The sequence below is a fragment of the Sinocyclocheilus anshuiensis genome, unplaced genomic scaffold (genome assembly GCF_001515605.1).
Source record: "Sinocyclocheilus anshuiensis isolate Anshui unplaced genomic scaffold, SAMN03320099.WGS_v1.1 scaffold535, whole genome shotgun sequence".
Taxonomy (NCBI): Eukaryota; Metazoa; Chordata; class Actinopteri; order Cypriniformes; family Cyprinidae; genus Sinocyclocheilus; species Sinocyclocheilus anshuiensis.
In genome coordinates this window covers 1,321,835-1,342,401 of record NW_015551063.1, presented here as the reverse complement: position 1 = coordinate 1,342,401, position 20,567 = coordinate 1,321,835, and the positions used below count along the sequence as shown (strand labels likewise).

General features: G+C 34.3%; 1 protein-coding gene and 1 long non-coding RNA gene across 2 annotated transcripts in view; both read left to right on the top strand.

The window, feature by feature from the left end:
• The first annotated feature begins 2,403 nt into the window (after positions 1-2,403).
• Positions 2,404-20,567, top strand: part of LOC107662031 (shootin-1-like) — a 19,247-nt gene continuing 1,083 nt past the window's right edge. The window contains exons 1-13 of the mRNA XM_016451888.1: positions 2,404-2,469; positions 2,605-2,663; positions 4,163-4,223; positions 9,861-9,955; positions 11,096-11,258; positions 11,401-11,498; positions 11,731-11,812; positions 13,049-13,143; positions 13,325-13,471; positions 16,594-16,747; positions 16,998-17,045; positions 17,135-17,224; positions 19,988-20,264. Of these exons, the coding sequence (XP_016307374.1) occupies positions 2,439-2,469; positions 2,605-2,663; positions 4,163-4,223; positions 9,861-9,955; positions 11,096-11,258; positions 11,401-11,498; positions 11,731-11,812; positions 13,049-13,143; positions 13,325-13,471; positions 16,594-16,747; positions 16,998-17,045; positions 17,135-17,224; positions 19,988-20,264 (1,400 nt within the window). The 5' untranslated portion in view covers positions 2,404-2,438. The remainder of the gene's footprint in view (positions 2,470-2,604; positions 2,664-4,162; positions 4,224-9,860; positions 9,956-11,095; positions 11,259-11,400; positions 11,499-11,730; positions 11,813-13,048; positions 13,144-13,324; positions 13,472-16,593; positions 16,748-16,997; positions 17,046-17,134; positions 17,225-19,987; positions 20,265-20,567) is intronic.
• On the top strand, positions 17,046-18,424 carry LOC107662036 (uncharacterized). Its single transcript, XR_001631169.1, has 3 exons — positions 17,046-17,056; positions 17,135-17,238; positions 18,399-18,424. It is a non-coding gene; the product is annotated as an uncharacterized LOC107662036 (long non-coding RNA).

The window sequence follows — 20,567 nt, the reverse complement described above, 5'->3', positions numbered from 1 at the left end:
TCAGTTACATATGAAACTGAGTGCTGTAAGCTCGTAAATTTTAATTTTATTTAATACGTTTTTAAGAAATATTAACTTTGGACGAAGCTTTGGCTGAAGCTATGAAAATGTAAAATATAAAGCATCTTGTAACTTTTGGTTGAAGTTTCTTTTCTATTTAAATGCACTTTTCTTTTAGAAATTGATAGATTTATATACTCGGAACTCATGCAAACCAAAAATAAGTAGATCCCTGTCATTTACCCTTCACTGAAGGCTAATTCATCCTCACTCTCATCCACTGCACTCTTCCTATTAGACTTTTCGTAAAATATTGCTGTATTCATTTTCTGAAAAGAAGAAATAATTTTGTTATTTATACAGAAATATAACTATACTACAATAAACACTTCAAATAAATAAATAACTGCAAATGCAATGGGGAAATACATTACTGCAATTCCACTGTGGTACAGCATTGCAATATGGAAACATTATTTTCTCATTTCACAGTAAAACTACAGTATGTTAGACGAGCAATTTCTGGAGCACTTCAGCAGGTGTCTTCCGTTTGAGGGTGATCGTGGGAAATTCAAATGTCATGTGACTTAAAAACAGCACATCATTGTCTACCTTAAGGCCTGCCCTTTTAATTCCCATATTACAATAAATTGTATTTTTTCAGAATAAAAAGGAAATGAGTAGAAATTAATTCTTGCCATATGGCAACTCCATAAAGGGATATATATAACACATCTTGTCGAGCAGTGAATTCAGGTTAAAATGGAGAGGTAATGATCAGGGAAGGAATGGAGGATAATAGAGGACAGTTCAGTTTTGGATAAGAAACAAACAAGATCATGATTATAGTAAAAGCTGAAAGATTCCTATGTAAAAGAGCGGTAACTGGTGTTGTAGTTCAGATATTGGAAGTGGAGAAAATCTATGTAATAATTAATTGTTACAACCCTTGTCTAAGATTAGTTGTGAGTGATCTAGAACTTTAATGTACACTGCACTTTACAGGAAGAAGTGACGATGGATGTAACAATGATAGATTCAGGATTAGCTGACGTGGATGTAACTTTTCCATGTTGATCTAACTTAATGGAAAACTATTAAGAATTGTCCTATGAATAATAATAATATTATATATTTTCTCTTTATATATTATAAAGTTAAATTGTGATTTCTATTGGGATAAAGAGAGTGACCAAAGGAAAGACCTCATTGAGGTGACAGTAGAGGGCACTATTGAGACGGTTTTCAAGAAAACAGATCCAGATAAAAAGTGCTATCTTATTCATTATTTCTCTTTTTGCTTTAGCCTATGTTGTTTAATGTTTGATGCAAAGAAAGTTGTGCTAAATCTTTCTGTTCTGTTTGTTGTATTGTACTGTAATTTGACGTCATTGCCATTGTTTAATTGTTCGATGACATATCAAAATAAAACCATCACAATACGAAAATATATTTCAATGTTAATGCTAAATATATCTATAAGTAAGGGGTCTCTATTGTGTTATTCGCAGTGCTTTATGGGAGTGTTTTGCGGAGATTACATTTCTCAAGATTATGAGCAGTGTTGGGGAAAGTTACTTTTAAAAGTAATGCATTACAATATTGCGTTACTCCACATCGAAGGTCAGAAGCAAAGACATTGGTTAATAGAATGGGATTAAATACATAAAGGATATTTGTGTTGTTTAACATAATAATATTCTCAGTTGCATTATTTTTATTCATTTTAAGGAATACTGAATCTGTGTTTTTTTTTGTTTTGTGAGTGACATGAATTAATGCATATTCATATTTATTTTAGAACTTCAGTAACATCTTCTGATTTCTGTCACCATGGCGACACCATAGCTGTCAATCAATCAATTGGGAAAAAAAGTAACTTGCGTTACTTATTTGAAAAAGTAACTCAGATATTCTCTTGTAAATTTAAAAGTAAGGCTTTACTTTACTAGTTACTTATCTGATTACGTAACTCGCGTTACTTGTAATGCGTTACCCCCAACACTGATTATAAGTAGCTAGTGTAGCTCCTCACCGGGAATTCATCAAAGTCGTTTTAGAGAAAAAAATGAAGGTGAAATCACTTATATAGTTCTTTCTAAAATAAATATGTCATACCAAACATGTAAAACTAGCAGCAATGCCCTCAATTTATTATATCACAATTTGTTTCCACTCAAAAGTCGTTTATTTAAAGCGTCTCCTGCGTTGACTTCCATCCAAATAGCCTCAGTCGCTTTTTAAGCGGAGTTTGTCTCCCTCTCGTACACGTTACCTTAATTAATATTCAGGAGCCAATTCGGCCGCCTTTCAACAAATCAAGTAGGTCGATTTGGCAAACGTCACGCAAGTTTCTTAATATTAATGAGTCAAGCCTTCGCCATAGTAGACGCCCGGGTGGTACACTGACTGGCTGAGTGTGCTGTGAGGAGGGAGAGATGGATGCGACTCCGCTGTCTGCCGGCTGTGGTACTGAACATTTTCAGTATAACAATAGAGCAGGCATGTTTTGAATGGCAACTGTTTTACTGAGGAAAGCAGCACGTGAGATGATTGTTTAAATGTTTCGTGCATTTGTTTGAGTGATTCTGTTGATTTATGCAGTGAATGAGATGGAGGCCGGTGGAGATGAAGAGGGAGAGGCTCGGGAGGAGACCAAGGAGGTAAGAGAAGATGCATGCATGAAAGAATACATCTTTACTGCCTTCACGTCTAATTATTATAACATTCTCTATTCATAAGCATAACTGAATCTCAGAGTAGTGAGAAAAGGGGAAATCGGAGATCAGGCTGTGGCTGTGTGAGTTAACCGGCTTTTTTATTCATTCGAGGGTTGACACCCTTTTCACGTGACAGTGTCTGAGCATCTTTTGTATGCCTCGTAAGAGTTTAAGCAGATCATGCAGATGAGGGTCTTACATTATTATTGTTTTTTTTACCAGTTTACCTTGACACACGTTATTATATGTGGTTGCATGTTACACCTTTCAATTCCTCCTCTTGTTGTTTCATGCATATTCATATTTCTGTTGTGGTTTCATTCATATTAATATTTCCAATTATTAGATTAAACTTTACAAATCAACTGCATTAAACAAATTAATGGAAGGATAACGGTGACATAAGATTCAGTGGATCACATTTATAATGGCAGGGCAACACGTTTGCAATTTATAGAAAGGAGAAAGAATAATTGGTTTTGTTAGTTCCTCAGAGAACTGGTCTTTTCTGAAAGGTGCCTAGAGGTTCTCAAGAGGATTGCATCACTGTTACTGTCACTGAGAAAACGTGAAAGTGTAATTTCATTTCAGTTTTGGAAATAAGACAAGTGTATTCATTTAAGGCAAGAACAAGATCCATAATTACAGATTGATAATCAGAATAAACTAGCAAGAACATACAGTATCTGCATACATACCCTAACATCTACAGTGTGGTTCAGTAGTCAGCGGTCACTGTTTATTTGCAGGATGGATACTGTTATGAAATATTACTGTGTTAAATATAACGCTATGTGATTTTCAGTACTTTTTTTGTTTTTTAAATATGTACACTTCCGTTCAAAAGTTTGTGGTCAAAAATATATATCTTTTTTTCATGTTTTTTAAGTCAATTATGCTTATAAAAGCTGCATTTATTTGATAAAAAATACCTTAAAAATTGTGAAATATTATATCATAGTTATAAAATAACTATTTTCTATTTGGATATTTTTTATAATGTAATTTATTTCTTTATTAATGCAAAGCTGAATTTTCAGCATCATTACTCCAGTCTTCAGTGTCACATGATCCTTCAGAAATCATCTAATATGCTGATTTGCAGCTCAAGAAACATTTCTTATTATTATCAATTTTGAAAACAGTTGTGCTGCTTTTTTTTTTTTTTTTTGTGGAAGATGTGATACATTTTTATTCAAGATTCTTTAATGAATAGAACGTTCAAAAGAACAGCATTTATTTAAAATAGGAATTTTGTGTAACATTATAAATGTCTTTACTGTCACTTTTGATCAATTTAATGCATCCATTTTGAAAAAAAATCTTGCTAACTCCAAACTTTTTTGGAGTTGTTTTAGCAACTGCTGTGCTCTCAAATTATTTAATTTGTCATTACTTATATATCATTTTCTCAATATGTCATCACCTGTTCTCTTTTTTAGTGTCAGAGACTCACTGCAGAGAGAGATGAGGCTGAAAGGCAACTCAAACACATTAAACGGGGTAAGATCAATACTGTTGCGAAAGAATGTGAAGTCATCTGCTGTTTCTTATTTCTATTTGTCAGGCTTGTTTGTCATTCAAAAAGGTAAGAAAAATATTGCAATGTGCAACACAGAGTAGATTCTGTTTATATGTGTGGTCTATAATCATTTGAATGTCATTAATGGTACTACAGCAAATTCATTTTCTGATCTTCTGCGTAGACCAGAGGTCAACAATTAGCACCCCGCGGTCCAGTTCCCGGCTCAATCTGGACCACAAATCATTACTCATAAATTAAGACAATTCTAAACAGCATTTTTTTCATAGCAACCCACTTAACCATAGCAAGCTCTTTTTGTGCATTCAAGTCAAGTTAGAAAGATCGCATTAACGTCACCACAAAGCCGAAATTACAAGTGGGAAACTCTGAAGTTTCTTTAAGCCCAGAATTTACATGCAATGGATGCCCAGTCTGTATTGATAATAAATTTGTGGAAAATCTAAGTTGCATCTACAAATTACAATCGTATTATACAATTACGAGAGAATATAACGATTCAATTTACAGCACCTTTATAAATTGGATAAAAACATAAAAAACAAAAACACACTGGTTCACATTCTTTATTCATCTTTTTGTAGAAAAAATCTTGCTGAATTGCTCTGACCAAGTGATTTGAATACGCCTGACATTGTAATTACAACTTCCCAACTCATAAATACAAATTTTCCAGGAGGACTTGAATGCACCTACCAAGCCAGCCCAAAAGTCTTACATTACATTACACTTTAACCACATAATTCGAAAAAGTTTGCTCAATTAATGTATTATTTATTATTTGTGATTATGCTGGTGTCCAACAAATCTGACCTCAATGAACTCCATATATCACCTTTTCACTCAGAGTAGGAGGTGAAGATGATCTCACTTGGCTCTTCCCACTAACTTGACCCTCAGCGTTGTCTTATCTCATCTCCGATCCCCGCGCCCTCACCCATATCATCATGACATTACCTGGGGGCTCTTCTGAATGATCCATTATTGTAGGTGTTAGTGGTTATTCAAGTCTCCATGGCTACTAGGAGCCAACCGCGGAGATGCGACCTTACCTGCTTCCATTGCATTTTGTGACATGTAAGGAAACCCAGCCTCAGCTACTAACTAATTTGTTAGCACTCTGACAACACTCTAGCGGCTGCCAGCTTTAGGAACAGAATCTGGAAATTGTTCTCAGGTGAGAAAAAGCAAATTCTTCTCTGCAAGCTTAAAAATAGGGTTTCATTTAACAGGGTTTTTGAATGTTTGTGCTCATGTTTATGTAGTGAATATGTGAGGCATTGTGGAGTATTGTTAATGTTTTTGAATGGATATTCAAATCTATGTGCTAGTTATATATGTAGAGAATACTTAAAAAAGCATATTTTTAATATTTTGGATAGCATGGATGTACAGTTCCTAATAATATTATGCATTTGATATTTCTCAGAGGAATAGTTGTCAATATTTATACATACACACACACACACACACACACACACACACACACATATATATATATATATATATATATATATATAAAATTAGCATGCTATATACATACAATTGTGGATATTGTCTTTATACACTTTATTAATGTGTGTTGATTTCAGGGGGATTTCAGGATATAATTGTGCCTGGAAACCCGCTTGGTAAATTAGTTGGATATTTTGAATATCAGTTCACAATATTATTAAGCAAACGTGGATATTGTTATGAATCCAGTTTTATTTTCAACTGTTTTAGGCTTTTGCTTTTTGGATATGCTTGCTGCCATTTTTTATTGTTGTCCTGGAATTGTCAGACATTCCCTAGGGAGGCAACATAGACCAGTCTCGTTATATCACTAAATTATTAAAAATCACCAATTATGAATTATTTATCAGTAGAAAATGAATAGGCACCCGCTTTTTTTTTTTACCTTCCTTTGTAGTTCATGCCAAACCCCTCATGCACTCTCTTATCATTTCTGAAATGCAAGTCACTCTGAATATGATTTAGTGAAAATATATTCAGTATGAATGGCTCGAAAAGCTAAATGCATGACATTTTCACAATTACCTTGTGAGTTACGGTCATTTTTTGTATTTTTTCATGCAATGAAATGGCAGTGCATTTATTTTATAACCTCAGTCTTACTAAATGGCACAAATTCTTGCTGTGGCTAACATGACACAGCAAATGTCACAGTAGTTTGGCCTAGTTGCTGTCATACAGGACAATAGTCTTGTGCTGGGTGCATGTGATTGGTCTGTGTTCTGTTTAATGATTGGCTGCTGCAGGGGAACTGCTGTCGAGTATCTGGGAGGTTCTGGATCTGCGTCTGGGAAAGAAGCTGTCTCCCACCTCCTCTTTGGGACGCCTGAGCAAGCTTCATTAAGAATACCCTCTACACTTATGCAAATTAAAACAAAGACTGTGTGTTAAGCTATCAGCCCCATTACTCAGCTTATTTACCTTTACGCTTTACATCTCACGGTTTGTGTGTGAAAGGAGCAAAATCTTAATATTTACATAAAAATTAATGCTGTTTGCATTTTAATGTAGTCTACACATCCTGTCCTGGGTTTGGAGTAGATTACGGGTTTCAAGCGCAGGCACAATTAGTGCTGGAGTTGAAACCAAAATTGCTTGGTGATTAATCAATCCTTAACTGTTGAGATTTATTAAAAGAGTTTAATCACTGTGATCAAAACTGGGACGGAAGCGCTTTAGACTAATGCCAGCCTAACGTTGTGTTAAAGTGGCAGACAAATGCTTGTTTGAAGCAGTCTGGAAAGGATGCTGCTGCATTTCTTTAAGCTTTCGCCTCTGTTCGACTGACTCCGCAGAGCCTTATTTTGCTCATGCAGCATTAAGCGTGCTGGACTTGCTGACATAGAATCTGCTCACAGAAGAAAGCCCAGCAGCAGTGCTCTCTCGGTCAGTCATTAGAAGCCAAATGAGTTGAGCAGATGAGTTTGGACTGATCTGCAAGGGAAAGACAGAGCCCCACGCCTGTTATTGTGCTGCTTTATTTTTAGGGGTGGCACGTGCAAACTCGCACACCCTGAATCATTGGCAGATGCAGAATCAGTGAATGACCCAGATGGGCTTAGATTGAGGTTGTTTTGCTTTTATTGTAGGCAAAGACCAGATATTTATACAGTATTTTAATATTATACAGTAATTTCAAGCAGTTTCCGCAGTGTTCAGTGATGTGATTTTTGTTTAAAACAAAGTATTATACATTTGTTTTTAGGGGAGTAACAATACACTGATGTCACGTATCAGTATAATACAAGTTAGTGATCTCACAATACTTCAAACAAAGCCAAAATAGTGTTTTTTATGATTACTTTACAGACCTGTGATAAAGATTAAAATTATTTGGTATTACCTCAGAAATCAGTGCTTAGTCCTTTTCAGTGGTATTGAATAGAAATATGTATCTGTTCAGCTAAAAATACAGAATTATGTTACACATATACAGGTGCATCTCAATAAATTAGAATGTCGTGGAAAAGTTCATTTATTTCAGTAATTCAACTCAAATTGTGAAACTCGTGTATTAAATAAATTCAATGCACACAGACTGAAGTAGTTTAAGTCTTTGGTTCTTTTAATTGTGATGATTTTGGCTTTGGAGTTGAATTACTGAAATAAATGAACTTTTCCACGGCATTCTAATTTATTGAGATGCACCTGTACATAGTTCAAAATAGTTTAAAATACTATATTTTATTAAATAATGTATTTAAAATAATATTTTTAGTTTATTCATATTAAATGAATAAACAGAAAGCTCAAATGTGTGATCTTCTGGGTTTACCATATTTGATGCCAAATTAAATCTGTCTAAACTTTTGTTTTGGGCGAACTTAGACAATACATGTTTTCTCTATCCACAATAAATATTATTGTTGCATTTTTGTATTGTGACACAATATATTGTTACACCCCTATCTGTTTTTCATGTCCTCATATTAATTTAAAAAAGTCAACTACTCTTATATACATTTGATTACATGATGCACAGTATGCTTGTAGACAGTAGCAAGCATTATATTATATTGGGTCAGTGGCTGTGATGGATCAGTGAGCTAAACAAATCGATGGAGTGCATATTTGGGTGATTTCTGATATGCATTTCTCTTATGGACATTTGCATTACTGAATTCTCTTTTGGATTTCGGTTTTAAGCAAGAGTTCTTGTAGCTGTTGAGAGCTGTGAACTTCACTTTAAACTGTCAGGTTATTCTCTCATTGGCTCTGCAGATCTGCGCACTGCAGCACTGCTGCCCATCCTGCGTATTTAACTGGAAAGGAAGAAAAAAGTGGCTTAAACCTGCTGAATTTAAATAGTATTATAGCATTTATAAGTATTATATGCTACCCTGTAAGCTGTTTAACAGTTTGATCTCTGATTTTTATTGATCACGTTTTTTGCACATTAAATCTGCATGTTTGCTTTTTTCTGTATAGTGTCAAACCTGTACTAAAATGATGTGATATCAGAATCAGTTCATGATCACCCCCTGAATAAGAGGTCAAAGTGAGGTCATGCATTGACTACGCCCTGCTTTCCATTCTCACAATGTACAGTATGTTACTACATGAAAAGAAAATGAGGGATATTTATTCTGGGAAAGGGCTCCGGGGCAGGCCATTGATGTACTTTGTGACTGCATACAGAGAGATGCTTCGTTCCTGCATAATTCAACAGCCTTTCATGGAATAATGTATAATAAACTCCCTCTCTTGCTCATTTCCTGTGAAAAGCACAGGCACAGATAATGCATTTACCAATATATTGTCTCATGCACATATATTATGTTTATGTAATATTAAAAAATCATTCATTTTCATTTTACCACTTTAAAGAATTGCTGAAAGTTTGTGTTTTTTAGATGCTATTTGTATGCATTTTAGAAGTAGTGCAATGAATGCACCAATCACTTGAGTTGCTCTGACGTTGCTGTGACATCCAATCCTCTATTTGAGAGGCCAGTGTGGTGTATAGAGTTACCGTGCCGGTGCTTTGTAGCAACAGTCCATCAATGGTACCCAAAGTGTTGGGAAATGGTCCCTATTGTGAGCATGTAACTGATAACTGTCCATCTCATTAGACTCTGATAATGTTTTACTGAGACTAATACCACATCTAAATGAAAATGCACTTTTTACAGTTGCTGTTTTTATAATCCGTGTTGTATATGCTGTTAATGAATTAAGCTGTGTCATAGATTTTCATATATGCCTCATTTCTGGTTTAATTGCTCATGCAACTCTGTTTTTGCCTTTAAAATGTATTTTATACATTAAACTGCAACATTTGTGAATCATTTCTGTGCTTCTGGTGTTGACAGCCCTCTCATACATGGTGTTGGAGTTAACTCGACGTTCACATTAAGAAATGCTGTTATGAATATAGATGAAAACATGACTATACTCACACCTTTATTGCCATGAGAAAAGGCTTATACATCTGCCTTGCTGATGCGTATATCTAAAATGTGTATAGAATCTAGATTTAGATCTAATTGATTTAGATTAAGTACCTGCATGATGGATTTCACTGTAAATACGACCTGATGTGCTTTAATTTATTCATAAATGCATTTGACTTTTCTGTACAGTTTCCCAAATGGTGATTGAGGAGGTGAACGTACTACAGACCCAGCTTGAGATTGAGAAATCGTGCCGGGAAAATGCAGAGGCTCTGGCTACCAAGGTGCTTACCCAACAATACTACACTACAGTTTCATTAGAAAACCTGGTAACACTTTACAATAAGGTTAACTTTTTTAACATTAGTTAACACAAACTAACAATGAAAAATACTTATGAAGCATTTATTAATCTTAGTCAATGTTGATTCCAACATTTATTAATACATTATTAAAATCAAAAGTTGTATCTATTAATATTATTTAATGGACCTGAGCTAACATGGACTAACAATGAACAGCTGTATTTTTATTAACTAACGTTAACAAAGATTAAAAAATACAAGATGAATGTAAAAAATATATTGCTCATTGTTAGTTAATGCATTAAATACAGCTAACAAATGGAACCCTATGATAAAGTGTAACCAAAAACCTTAATGATTTTATCAATTTATTTCTGTTTGTTGACATCTTTCAGCTTTTCATATATTTGAACTAAAAAGCAATATAAGCGTGAAAAGAAATCTGTCGACATTGTTAAAAGTGTTGAACTCAAAAGGAGATTTTTTGCATTGAATTTGGCTGTGAATTTGAACTTGAGATTCAGATTAATCTGATTCATGAATGAATCTTTAAAAACATTTTTTTTTAATATGCCTCATTGTAAAAAAAACAAAAAACAAAAACAACAACATAAAAATAATATAAAATGGCTGCGAAAAACATGGTAGCAACATTTAAAGTTTTACAGAATTCAATTTACAGTAAAAAACATTTAATTAACAGATGTTAATATAACAAATTCTGTTTTTTTTTACTGTTTTAAAAACATAGTTATTTCAATGAAAACCCATCAAATGTGAGCTGTCACAGAGAATTCTGGGAATATCAATGTATGTGTTTCTCACTCTAAATTATATTACTGTACTTTTTTCACTGTTTTTTTTATATATTTTATATACTTTTTATATCTATATATATTTTTTATATTTTGCTTGTATAATTACATGAAATGTCCCATTAGATCTGGGTTTTTTTTCTCTGTATGAAATAAGGTAATTTACTGTTAACCAATAAACAGGTTTTTATTGTATTATGTTTTACAGTCTTTTACTGTTAAAACAATGCCAAACTTCAAAAATGGTCAAACTTCAAATGTCACTAATTTATGGTGTTAATAATTTTGTTTTGACCACTTTTAGTTGAATTGTGAGAACAGGAAGCTGAAGTATTTGAGCCTGTCCTCACGGCCGTGTTTGGACGAGCTGCTGCCCAGTATTTCGGACTGCATTTCCCAAGAAGAAGAGACTGACACGCGAGAACCTGGCTCTGATCCTTTTTCACAGTATAAGCAGCAGGTCAAAGGTAAATACCATAGTGTATCTCAAACAAATGGGGTGCAGTTTGACAAAATATAAATAGGCCTGTGCGCAATTTCCTTTGCCAAGTAATCTGTCATCATATTATATCAAGGGTACGTCCATTGCAAATTCAGATTTTTCCACAGATCTCCAAGAAACCGTGAGTTCTTTGCTGGAGGAGAAAAAGCAGTTGACTTGCCAGCTTCAAAATCAGCAGAGGCAGATAGAGGAATTGACAGCACTTGTGAGTAGCAAAGCAACTTTTGAACTTTTTACACAAATCAAGCTCAGTCGGGCTTGATGGCAGTGAATGGGGGCTTGGAATGCAGAGTGTCTTGCAATATTTTAACCTGTTCATGAATAATAAATGAGCTTGAAATGAAGCCTTGTGCTACTGCTGATCCTAAAAGGATATCGGAGTAACAATGTCTAATTGAGTTTCTTAGCTGAAACATGTGTCTCATGTTAATTTACAGACTGAAAAGGAGCAGGCCGAGATGAAGGAGCTTTATAAAACCATTGAGCAGCAAAGCAAGACCATTAAAAGGTTCAACAGGGGTGAGTATGGACGTCATGAACACAGAGCCGCTTCATTTCCTCGCTTGTATACAAATGCATGAGCTTGACATCATCTCAAATGGCCTGCAGTGCATCTGTGCATGTGCCTTCCAAGAAGATTAATGTTCCCCACCAGCCCACTCACTACCGGCTGCATGTCACAGTCCCCGATCAAATTATCTGTAAAAGATTCACCACAGGAAGTCCCTCTTCTCCAGCTGGGGGTGATTCACTTTGTTTTGTCATCCTCCCAGCTCCCTCTTTTCTCATTTGTGTTATTACTCTGACTGGAGTATTGGAAACTGCATTGCTCAAATGCTGCACTGGCTTATGCTGAACTTATTCTGAACATATAAATGTATATATATATAATGTGTGAAGTCACATTGTTATTTAGAGCTTGGAACTGAGAGTTTTTTAGTTTTATATGCAAGGAATGGCATGGCAGTAGAGACAATACAACCAATTTCTATTATGAGCTGGCTCTTTTTAATGAAAATGTCTAAAAGACTAAAAGATTTGAACCATTCAAAAGTTTGGGGTCGGTAATATTTATATATATTTTTTTTTTTGGAGAGAAGTCTTTTATGCTCACCAAGGCTAGATTTATTTAATAAAAAATGCAGTAAGTTAATTTTAAATAGCTGTTTTTTTTTTCTTAATATATTTTCAAACGTAATTTATTCCTGTGATCAAAGCTGAATTTTCAGTGTCACATGATCTTCAGAAATCATTCTGATATGCTGATTTGCTGCTCAAGAAATATTTCCTATTATTATCAATGTTAAAAACAGCTTTGAGGCTTAATATTTTTGTGAAAATATGATAAATTTTTTCAGGATTCTTTGATGAATAGGAAGTTCAAAAGAACAGCATTTATTTGAAAGAGAAAACTTGTAACATTATAAATATCTTTACTTGCTAAATAAAAGTATTTATTTATTTTTAAAAGTATTTCTTTATTTCTTCAGTAGTGTATTTTTCCATAAAGCATTACTTTTTATCTTGTATAATTGTTAAGTATATAGTTAGATCCAATTATTCTTCGCTTAGTAAAAGAATCATTAATGTAAAAGTGGAATCAGTAAATTACCATCCATGCTGCCCCTAGAATAATCTATGCCTGTAATACTTTCTTTTATGATACTTTTTTGTATTATAACCCAAAAAGTCTAGGGATTGACCAGGTCTATTGCTTTATTAGAATGAATCAGGTGTCATTGTTTATCTCTTCAGTGTCAATGATGGCCACTCATGAGTATGAAAACATGAAGGAGCAGCTGGATTTGGAGCAGAGCCTCAGGCAGAAAGCAGAGACCTATGCACACGAGGTACTGGATAAAACACGTTGACAGGCCAACTTCAGTCCCCGCTCTGACAAACTGTGACCTGGTGACCTCAAAATCGTTGAATTGTCCACGATTGCTTGCATCACAGTAGTATGTTAATAGCTGAAGAAGCAAAATCATCTGAAATTGGAAGTCGTTTCCTAATGTTCATTTTCTCCTGTAGATGATGGTGAAGCAGAAAGAAGCAAACAGACAGAGCATGATTCTGCTGCAGCAGGGAGATCCCAGCATTCAGCTGATCAAAGCTTTGGAAGATGTGGCCAGTGTGAGTAAAACATTAGAAGAAGAGAGAATACAGCACCAAGAGAAGGTAGGTGAAACTTCTGGAGTATAGGGTTTCAGTTTTATTAGCTAATTTCAGAAAAAAAATTGTGAAAGTTCAGCCATATTTGCACGAACACAATAAGCCTAATCATGGATTGAATGATAGGATTAGACAACAGAATTAAATTGACTAAACCCCTTTTCATTGCTTTTAACACTGTCAGATAGAGCTTTTCATAGACTTAAATCCTTTCATAAATATTAATCCTCTAATATTCGTTATTTCTTTAGAACTCAATAAACGGTTTTGTCTTATTCAATAGCCACACACAATCCAGTTTAATCAGGCGCTAAATAGTGCTGTGCATTCATCTGACTTACCTAAAAGTGTTCTAATAATGTAATAACCTTCAATAAATTTAATCTTCAGCAAATCTCAAAATGAACACTTTTCATACTGTAAATTATAATGCAATGCCAAATTCACAAATTTAAATGACTGGTTTTAGTTTGTAGGGACAGATATACTAACAGCTTGCACCAGCACAAACAATTTTTTGGCATTAAAAAACTACTGGCAGGATTTACTAAACACATACAGTGATAAATTAGCGCTGAAATGCGTGGACACAGTTATTTTTGCTGCTGACTTTATTGCACATGCATTTCATGAGTTTCCCTTTCAGACGCACAATTTATGGGAGCAGAGTATTTAAATAAATCATGAAAAGTGATTTACTAAGGTTTGCAATAGACAATCTTCTGGTATTTGTGCCATTAATGCCCCCAAAAAAGCATATTTTAACCCATTTTGCGCTTGACATGACTGTGATAGTTGCTAATTTGCACTGCTCTTGGTAGATTGTGTTGGGCAGAACTTTCCACTCCCATCTGCACATTTATGGGATTGTGCTCTCACGTTGATTAGTAAATCTGGCCCCTAGTGTTTTAGACAAAATAGTATTGAATTGTAGCATATGGCAACCCATATCCATGCATGCAGTGAAGTTGGCATTTCAAACAGCTGATTTAGGTGTTTCCTTCACAGTCGTGGAGTGAGGCTGAGAATGTGTCAGACCACATTCATCCATTCTTCAGCTCCCCCACAATGTCTTGTTGGTAATTCAGTACTTTTCTTAGGGTCTCCTGTGGGTCTTCTTTTCTACATTTGCAGCATCAGCAGTGACATGTAATACTTTTCAAACCACATTAAATGATAAACGCACGTGGGCGATACACAACCACAGCTATATTAAACCAGCACAAATCTCAAAGCACCAGAGGAAACATCCGGAGGCTTGACAGCTGTCATTATTTGGGGATTCATTCAGCAGCTGACTGTCATCAATAAGCTGTGGCAGCAAATAAATCATTTCCAGATCATCAGCTACTTATTACACATGATACCGTAAACTGGATGAGCAAGGAATCATGGAGTGACAAAATTGCAGCATCACTAGTTCTAGTACTGCTTTTGGTGGCAAATTGGATTTAGTGTTTGTGAATCAGTAGGACTGACGTGTCATAAGTCAATATACAGTCTGACCCACAAACATATCCAAAGAGCATGGATCCTAACTTCAGACGTCATGTAATCAATAGGCTATGTTAGCAAAGCCATGTTTACAAGTCAGCCTGTAAATATGGACTAATTCTGTACCAAAGTCAAGGACGTTTTACATTTGGCCCCAGTTTGAGTTCCGTTTGAGTTCATTGTACCAATCCAATCTAAAAGAATGACAGATTTCCACAGAAACAAATCATTTAAATGAAACCATTTACGGGCATTTAAATTATTTTTGAATATTTGTGCGTTCAAGTCCTCCTGAGAAGTTCATATTTGCGAGTAGGGAAGTCAGGTGTGTTCAAATTATTGTCGGAGCAATATAGTATGGAAGCTTGTTTCCACATTGAATTAAAAATAAAAAAGGTACAATTCACAAAATTAAGACTTTTTTTCTCACAATTGTGAGTTTACATCTCATAATTCTGACTTTTTTCTCAGAATCGCGTGATATAAACTTGCATTTGTGTGAGATAACCTCATGAATGTGAGAAAATAGTCTTTTTTTCTTCAGAACTTTACTTTATAACTTTATAACTAACTTTATATCTCACAATTTTGAGAAAAGATGTCAGAATTGTGAGAAATAAAGTCAGAATTGCAAGTTTATATCTCGCAATTCTGACTTTATTTCTCGCAATTGCGAGTTTATATCTTGCAATTCTGGTTTTATAACTCAAAGTTGCATGTTTATACCCCCAATTCTGACTTTATAACTTGCAATTGTGAGTTTATATCTCTCTTCTTCTGGTGGAAATGGGCTTCCATAAGATGGTGACATACCCTATCTGCATAACATTCAACAAGACTTTTTAACTCTACATCTACAAAATGATGAATAAAGAATGTGCATCTGGTGTGTTTTTATTAAATATATGAAGGTGCTGTAAATTAAATCATATAATCTATTGTAATTGTACTGTACAGTACTGTGTTATTTTTGTACATGCAACTCAGACAGACAGACAGACAGATAGAGACAGACAGACAGACAGACAGACAGACAGACAGATAGATAGATAGACAGACAGACAGATAGATAGATAGATAGATAGATAGATAGATTTATTGTAAATGAAAAAATAATCATTTCATTTTTAGATAGATAGATAGATAGATAGATAGATAGATAGATAGATAGATAGATAGATTTATTGTAAATGAAAAAATAATCATTTCATTTGATCCTCCACCTCCCCCACCTCCTCCCTCCCGCTGTAACCCCCTCAGGTAACGCTCCACTTTACTGCGCTGAAGCCGAACTTTCATATACAATCGTTAAGAACAGTGTTGTTGAACATCTAATTGCATCCCTCTGTTTACGGCAGCTCTCTCATTGCCATTATGAGGAAATCCTCCAAGGGAGGTAAAGGAACCCCCAAACTAGAGTAGATAGATAGATAGATTTATTGTAAATGAAAAAATAATCATTTCATTTGAACAAATTTACCATCAATACAGAAGATGCATCCATTGCTTCCAACATGTTTTCTCACTGACACGTGCCCAACTCAGAAACTATGGGCTTAAAGAAAATCCTGATTTTCCTAATGGTTTAACTTTTTTTCCGACTTGAATTCAACATGTGTCCCATTTGTTTGCAGGTAAAAGCTCTAGAGGCTGAACTGGACGAATGTGCTTTGCGTAAGCAGCTAGTTCAACTGCAAAGACAACTGGAGATATTAGACGAAGAAAAGAAAGAGACTGAGGGACGACTGCAGGAGGAAGAGAAGAGAAACACTCTTTTGGAACAGAAAGGTAAAACCTAGGATGACTTTAAAGTAGCGCTGCAAAATGATTAATCACATTCGAAATAAAAGTTGATGTTTACATACTATATGTGTGTGTACACTTTTATTTTGAATGCGATTAATCGCAATTAATCGTTTTGCAGCCCTACCATAAATTTGAAGGCCAGATACTGAAACTTCTGTAATAGAGAATTTAGGCATAAACCGCAGTGATCCACATACAGTAACATCCGGCATCCTTCTGTCGTTTGTCACAGTTAAAGAGCTGCAGGAGGAGAGGAGGAGCTGTGCTTCAGCATCAAGCCGCAAGCCCTAGGTGATTGTCCCTACAGTGTGTTTTTATTCTGTTGCCCTGTTATTGGTATCTGGACAAACACATTCTCTCTCGATGCAGTGAATGAAGCAGTGGACGAAGTCAAAGTCAAAGCTGTCAATGAAATGATGGAGAGAATCAAACACGGCGTGGTTCTCAGGCCTGTGAAGAGTCAGGACACTAAGGTGAGGTTTTGAACCTGGACCAGAATTCAGATTTTAATTGACTCCCTTTATGAGTTTGAGTTTGAATCAAATTGGCCACACCCCACAGGATGTTGAATTGGAATGACAGGAAGAGGAATTTACGTATTGCAATTAAAAGAAATTCAACACATTCACACAGCAGAGTGATTTAAGTCACTCAAACCAACAAAATTAGTGAGAAAAAAATTCATTAAGGTTTAAGGTTTACATTTGGTAAACCTGCTTTGTGTTGTTTGGCTCTATTTTGAAGACTTTGAGGTCAATTTGAGCATTCTATGAAATTTTTTCCTTCATGGTCTGTAAAAATAAATATTCACTTTTTTTAAGTATAATGAAATATGACTAAATACAAATATATTTAAATGTCATTTCAAATATTTACCCTAGCACATTTTTATTTTATATTATTTATTTTATGTATATATATTTATCATGCTCACCAAGGCTGAATTTATTTCATCAAAAAAGCAGTAACAAGAGTAATATTGTAAAATATCATTACAATTTCAAATAACTGTTTTCTATTTGAATATATTTTATGCAAAAACTGAATTTTCGGCATCATTACTCCAGTCTTCAGTGTCACATGATCCTTCAGAAATAATTTTAATGTGATAATTTTCTGCTCAAGAAACATTTCTGATTATTATCAATGTTGTAAACAATTGTCATGATTAATATTATTGATGAAACCATGATACATTGTTTTTCAGGATTCTTTGATGAATAGAAAGATCAAAAGAACCAAATTTATTTGAAATAGAAATATTTTGTAACATTATAAATGTCTTTACTGTCACTTTTGATGAATTTATTATTATTATTATTATTATTATTAGTGTGTATGATAACAGGTCATTCATTTTGTAGAAATAAACATATTATTAAAAAGTAAAATTAAAGCACTACTGTTCAGTTAATTTGATTTTCTAATTTCCTATTTAATTCTTCTTTCTTAAATTTAAATTAAACGTCTGCATATGTAACTGAATTGGAATTTTAAAGGAATTCCCGTTCCATTCACATTCTCACATTGGTTATGAATACAGTATATTGTGTATATCGTGTGCACTGATTGATGTTCTGTTATGTTTTCTCTACCCTGTACCATCATCTGCTGACCTGATTGATCGTTGCAGAGATTTGGCACAAAGGTATGTTCAAATCACACATATTGTTTACAGTGTTTAACAACAATTATCAGACCAGATCATTGTTCCACGTGCACCAGTGTTAAACTGCTCAGAAAGCTCCATTATATTTTTAATACATTTAATACTACGTCTTTTTCACCTGGGCAATCAAAGCAAATCCTGTGTTTTACAACTCAGCACATTTTGTCAATACAAAGACCCTGCAGAAATGGTTCATAGCATTTGATCATCCTCGCTGAGGAAGGGTCGGCTCATTAAAGCATTTTGCGTAGAGACAGTTGATAAGCTGAGAGGGGATCCATCTTTTTTAAGTTATTGACTGGCAAAGCCACTAAGATTATCCTGAGGCTCAGAGGGGCTGTATAACTTCTGATCAATAGCTATAGTCCTGACTTTAGAGATTGCCTGCTTCCCATCATGATGCATAGGCAGATTGTTTTTTGTTTTTGTTTTTTTCGGACATAAACTTAAAAACACCCCATGCTGTAGCTGCTTGTTAGTAATTTACAAGGTTTTTTTTTTTAATGCGTAATGTTAGTAATGTTTTGGTGATCTATATCACCAGTGTTATTTTAGTGTAATTTATAGAATTTTATATTATTTATTAATATTTTGAATTAGCTTGTTTATATTCTAATTTTAGTATACGTTATGATTTGGTTATGTGTATTTTTCTTTTAATATTTCTATTTAGCTTTTAATTTATGTTTATTTATAATTTTTTGTAATTTTACTAGAACTTGAATACAACATTTATTTCAGTTACTTAACAAGGCAACATTTCTAATTTTAGTTTGCAAGTTTAAGTTTTTAATCTGATATGTAGCTTTATTTCAGTTACCAGAAAATGTTCATTATAATGTGATGATTTGCTGCTCAAGAAACATTTATTATTATTATCATTATTATTATTATTATTGCTGAAACTGTGATACATTTTTTCAGGATTCTTTGATGAATAGAAAGTTCAAAAGAACAGAATTTATTTGAAATAGAAATCTTTTGTAACATTATAAATGTCTTTACTGTCACTTTTGATTAATTATTATTATTATTATTATTATTATTATTATTATTGAGTACCTCATAAGCTGTGTGTATGACAACATAAGTAATTCACGATGTAAAAATAAACATATTAAAAAATGTTCATATTAAATATATTAAAAAGTAAAATTAAAGTAATACTGCTCAATTAATTAGATTTCCAATTATTCTAATTTCCAATTAAATTATACTTTTTAAATTTAAATTACACTTCTGCATGATTGCAGCTCAATTTCAGAAACTGAATTGGAATTCTCATTCAGTTCTATTTATTTTAGTTCCTTGACAACATTTCTAATTTTAGTTTTTCAAGTTTAAGTTTTTTCTAATATTTATATATTATTTCAGCTTTATTTCAATTACTAAAACATTTTTTTATAGTTTAAGTTAACAGTAACAACACTGATTCTCAACACAATGAAAAAATGGCTGTAGGACAAAATTGGATTGAAGATTATTGAAAATACTGTAAGCATACTGCATATCTTGAGCAAATAATGACAGTCTTTCATCTGTTGCTCTTGTAGATGATGGGCAGCTGAGTAAAGTCTCCTCATCAAACAGCCTGAACGGCCGACACAGTTCTGATTCTGGCAAAGACACAGAAGGGCCAGGCAGCAGCTCTCTGTCAGGCAGTGAGCGTGGATCAAGAACCAGCTCAGACTCGGGCCGAGAGCCAGCCGTGGCTCGACAGAGCTCAGATTCTGGCATGGAGTCCAAGGGAGCCGCTCAGTCAGAGAGTGTCTGTAGATCTCTCTCTGAGAAAGAGCCCGCTGAACCAGTCACCAACGGGTGCTGTTCAGGGTAAGGTTATGCTACACAACTTGTTTATTCATCAGTCAGCCACAATAAATCCATTAAGGAACAGTTCACCCAAAAATGAAAACTTGCTTAAAAATGTACACACCCTCAGGCCATCCAAGATGTAGATGAGTTTGTTTCTTAATCAGAACAGATTTGGAGAAATGTAGCATTGCATCACTTGCTCACCAGTGGATCCTCTGCAGTGAATGGGTGCCGTCAGAATGAGAGTCCAAACAGCTGATAAAAACATCACAGTAATCCACAAGTAATCCACACCACTCCAGTCCATCAGTTAATGTCTTG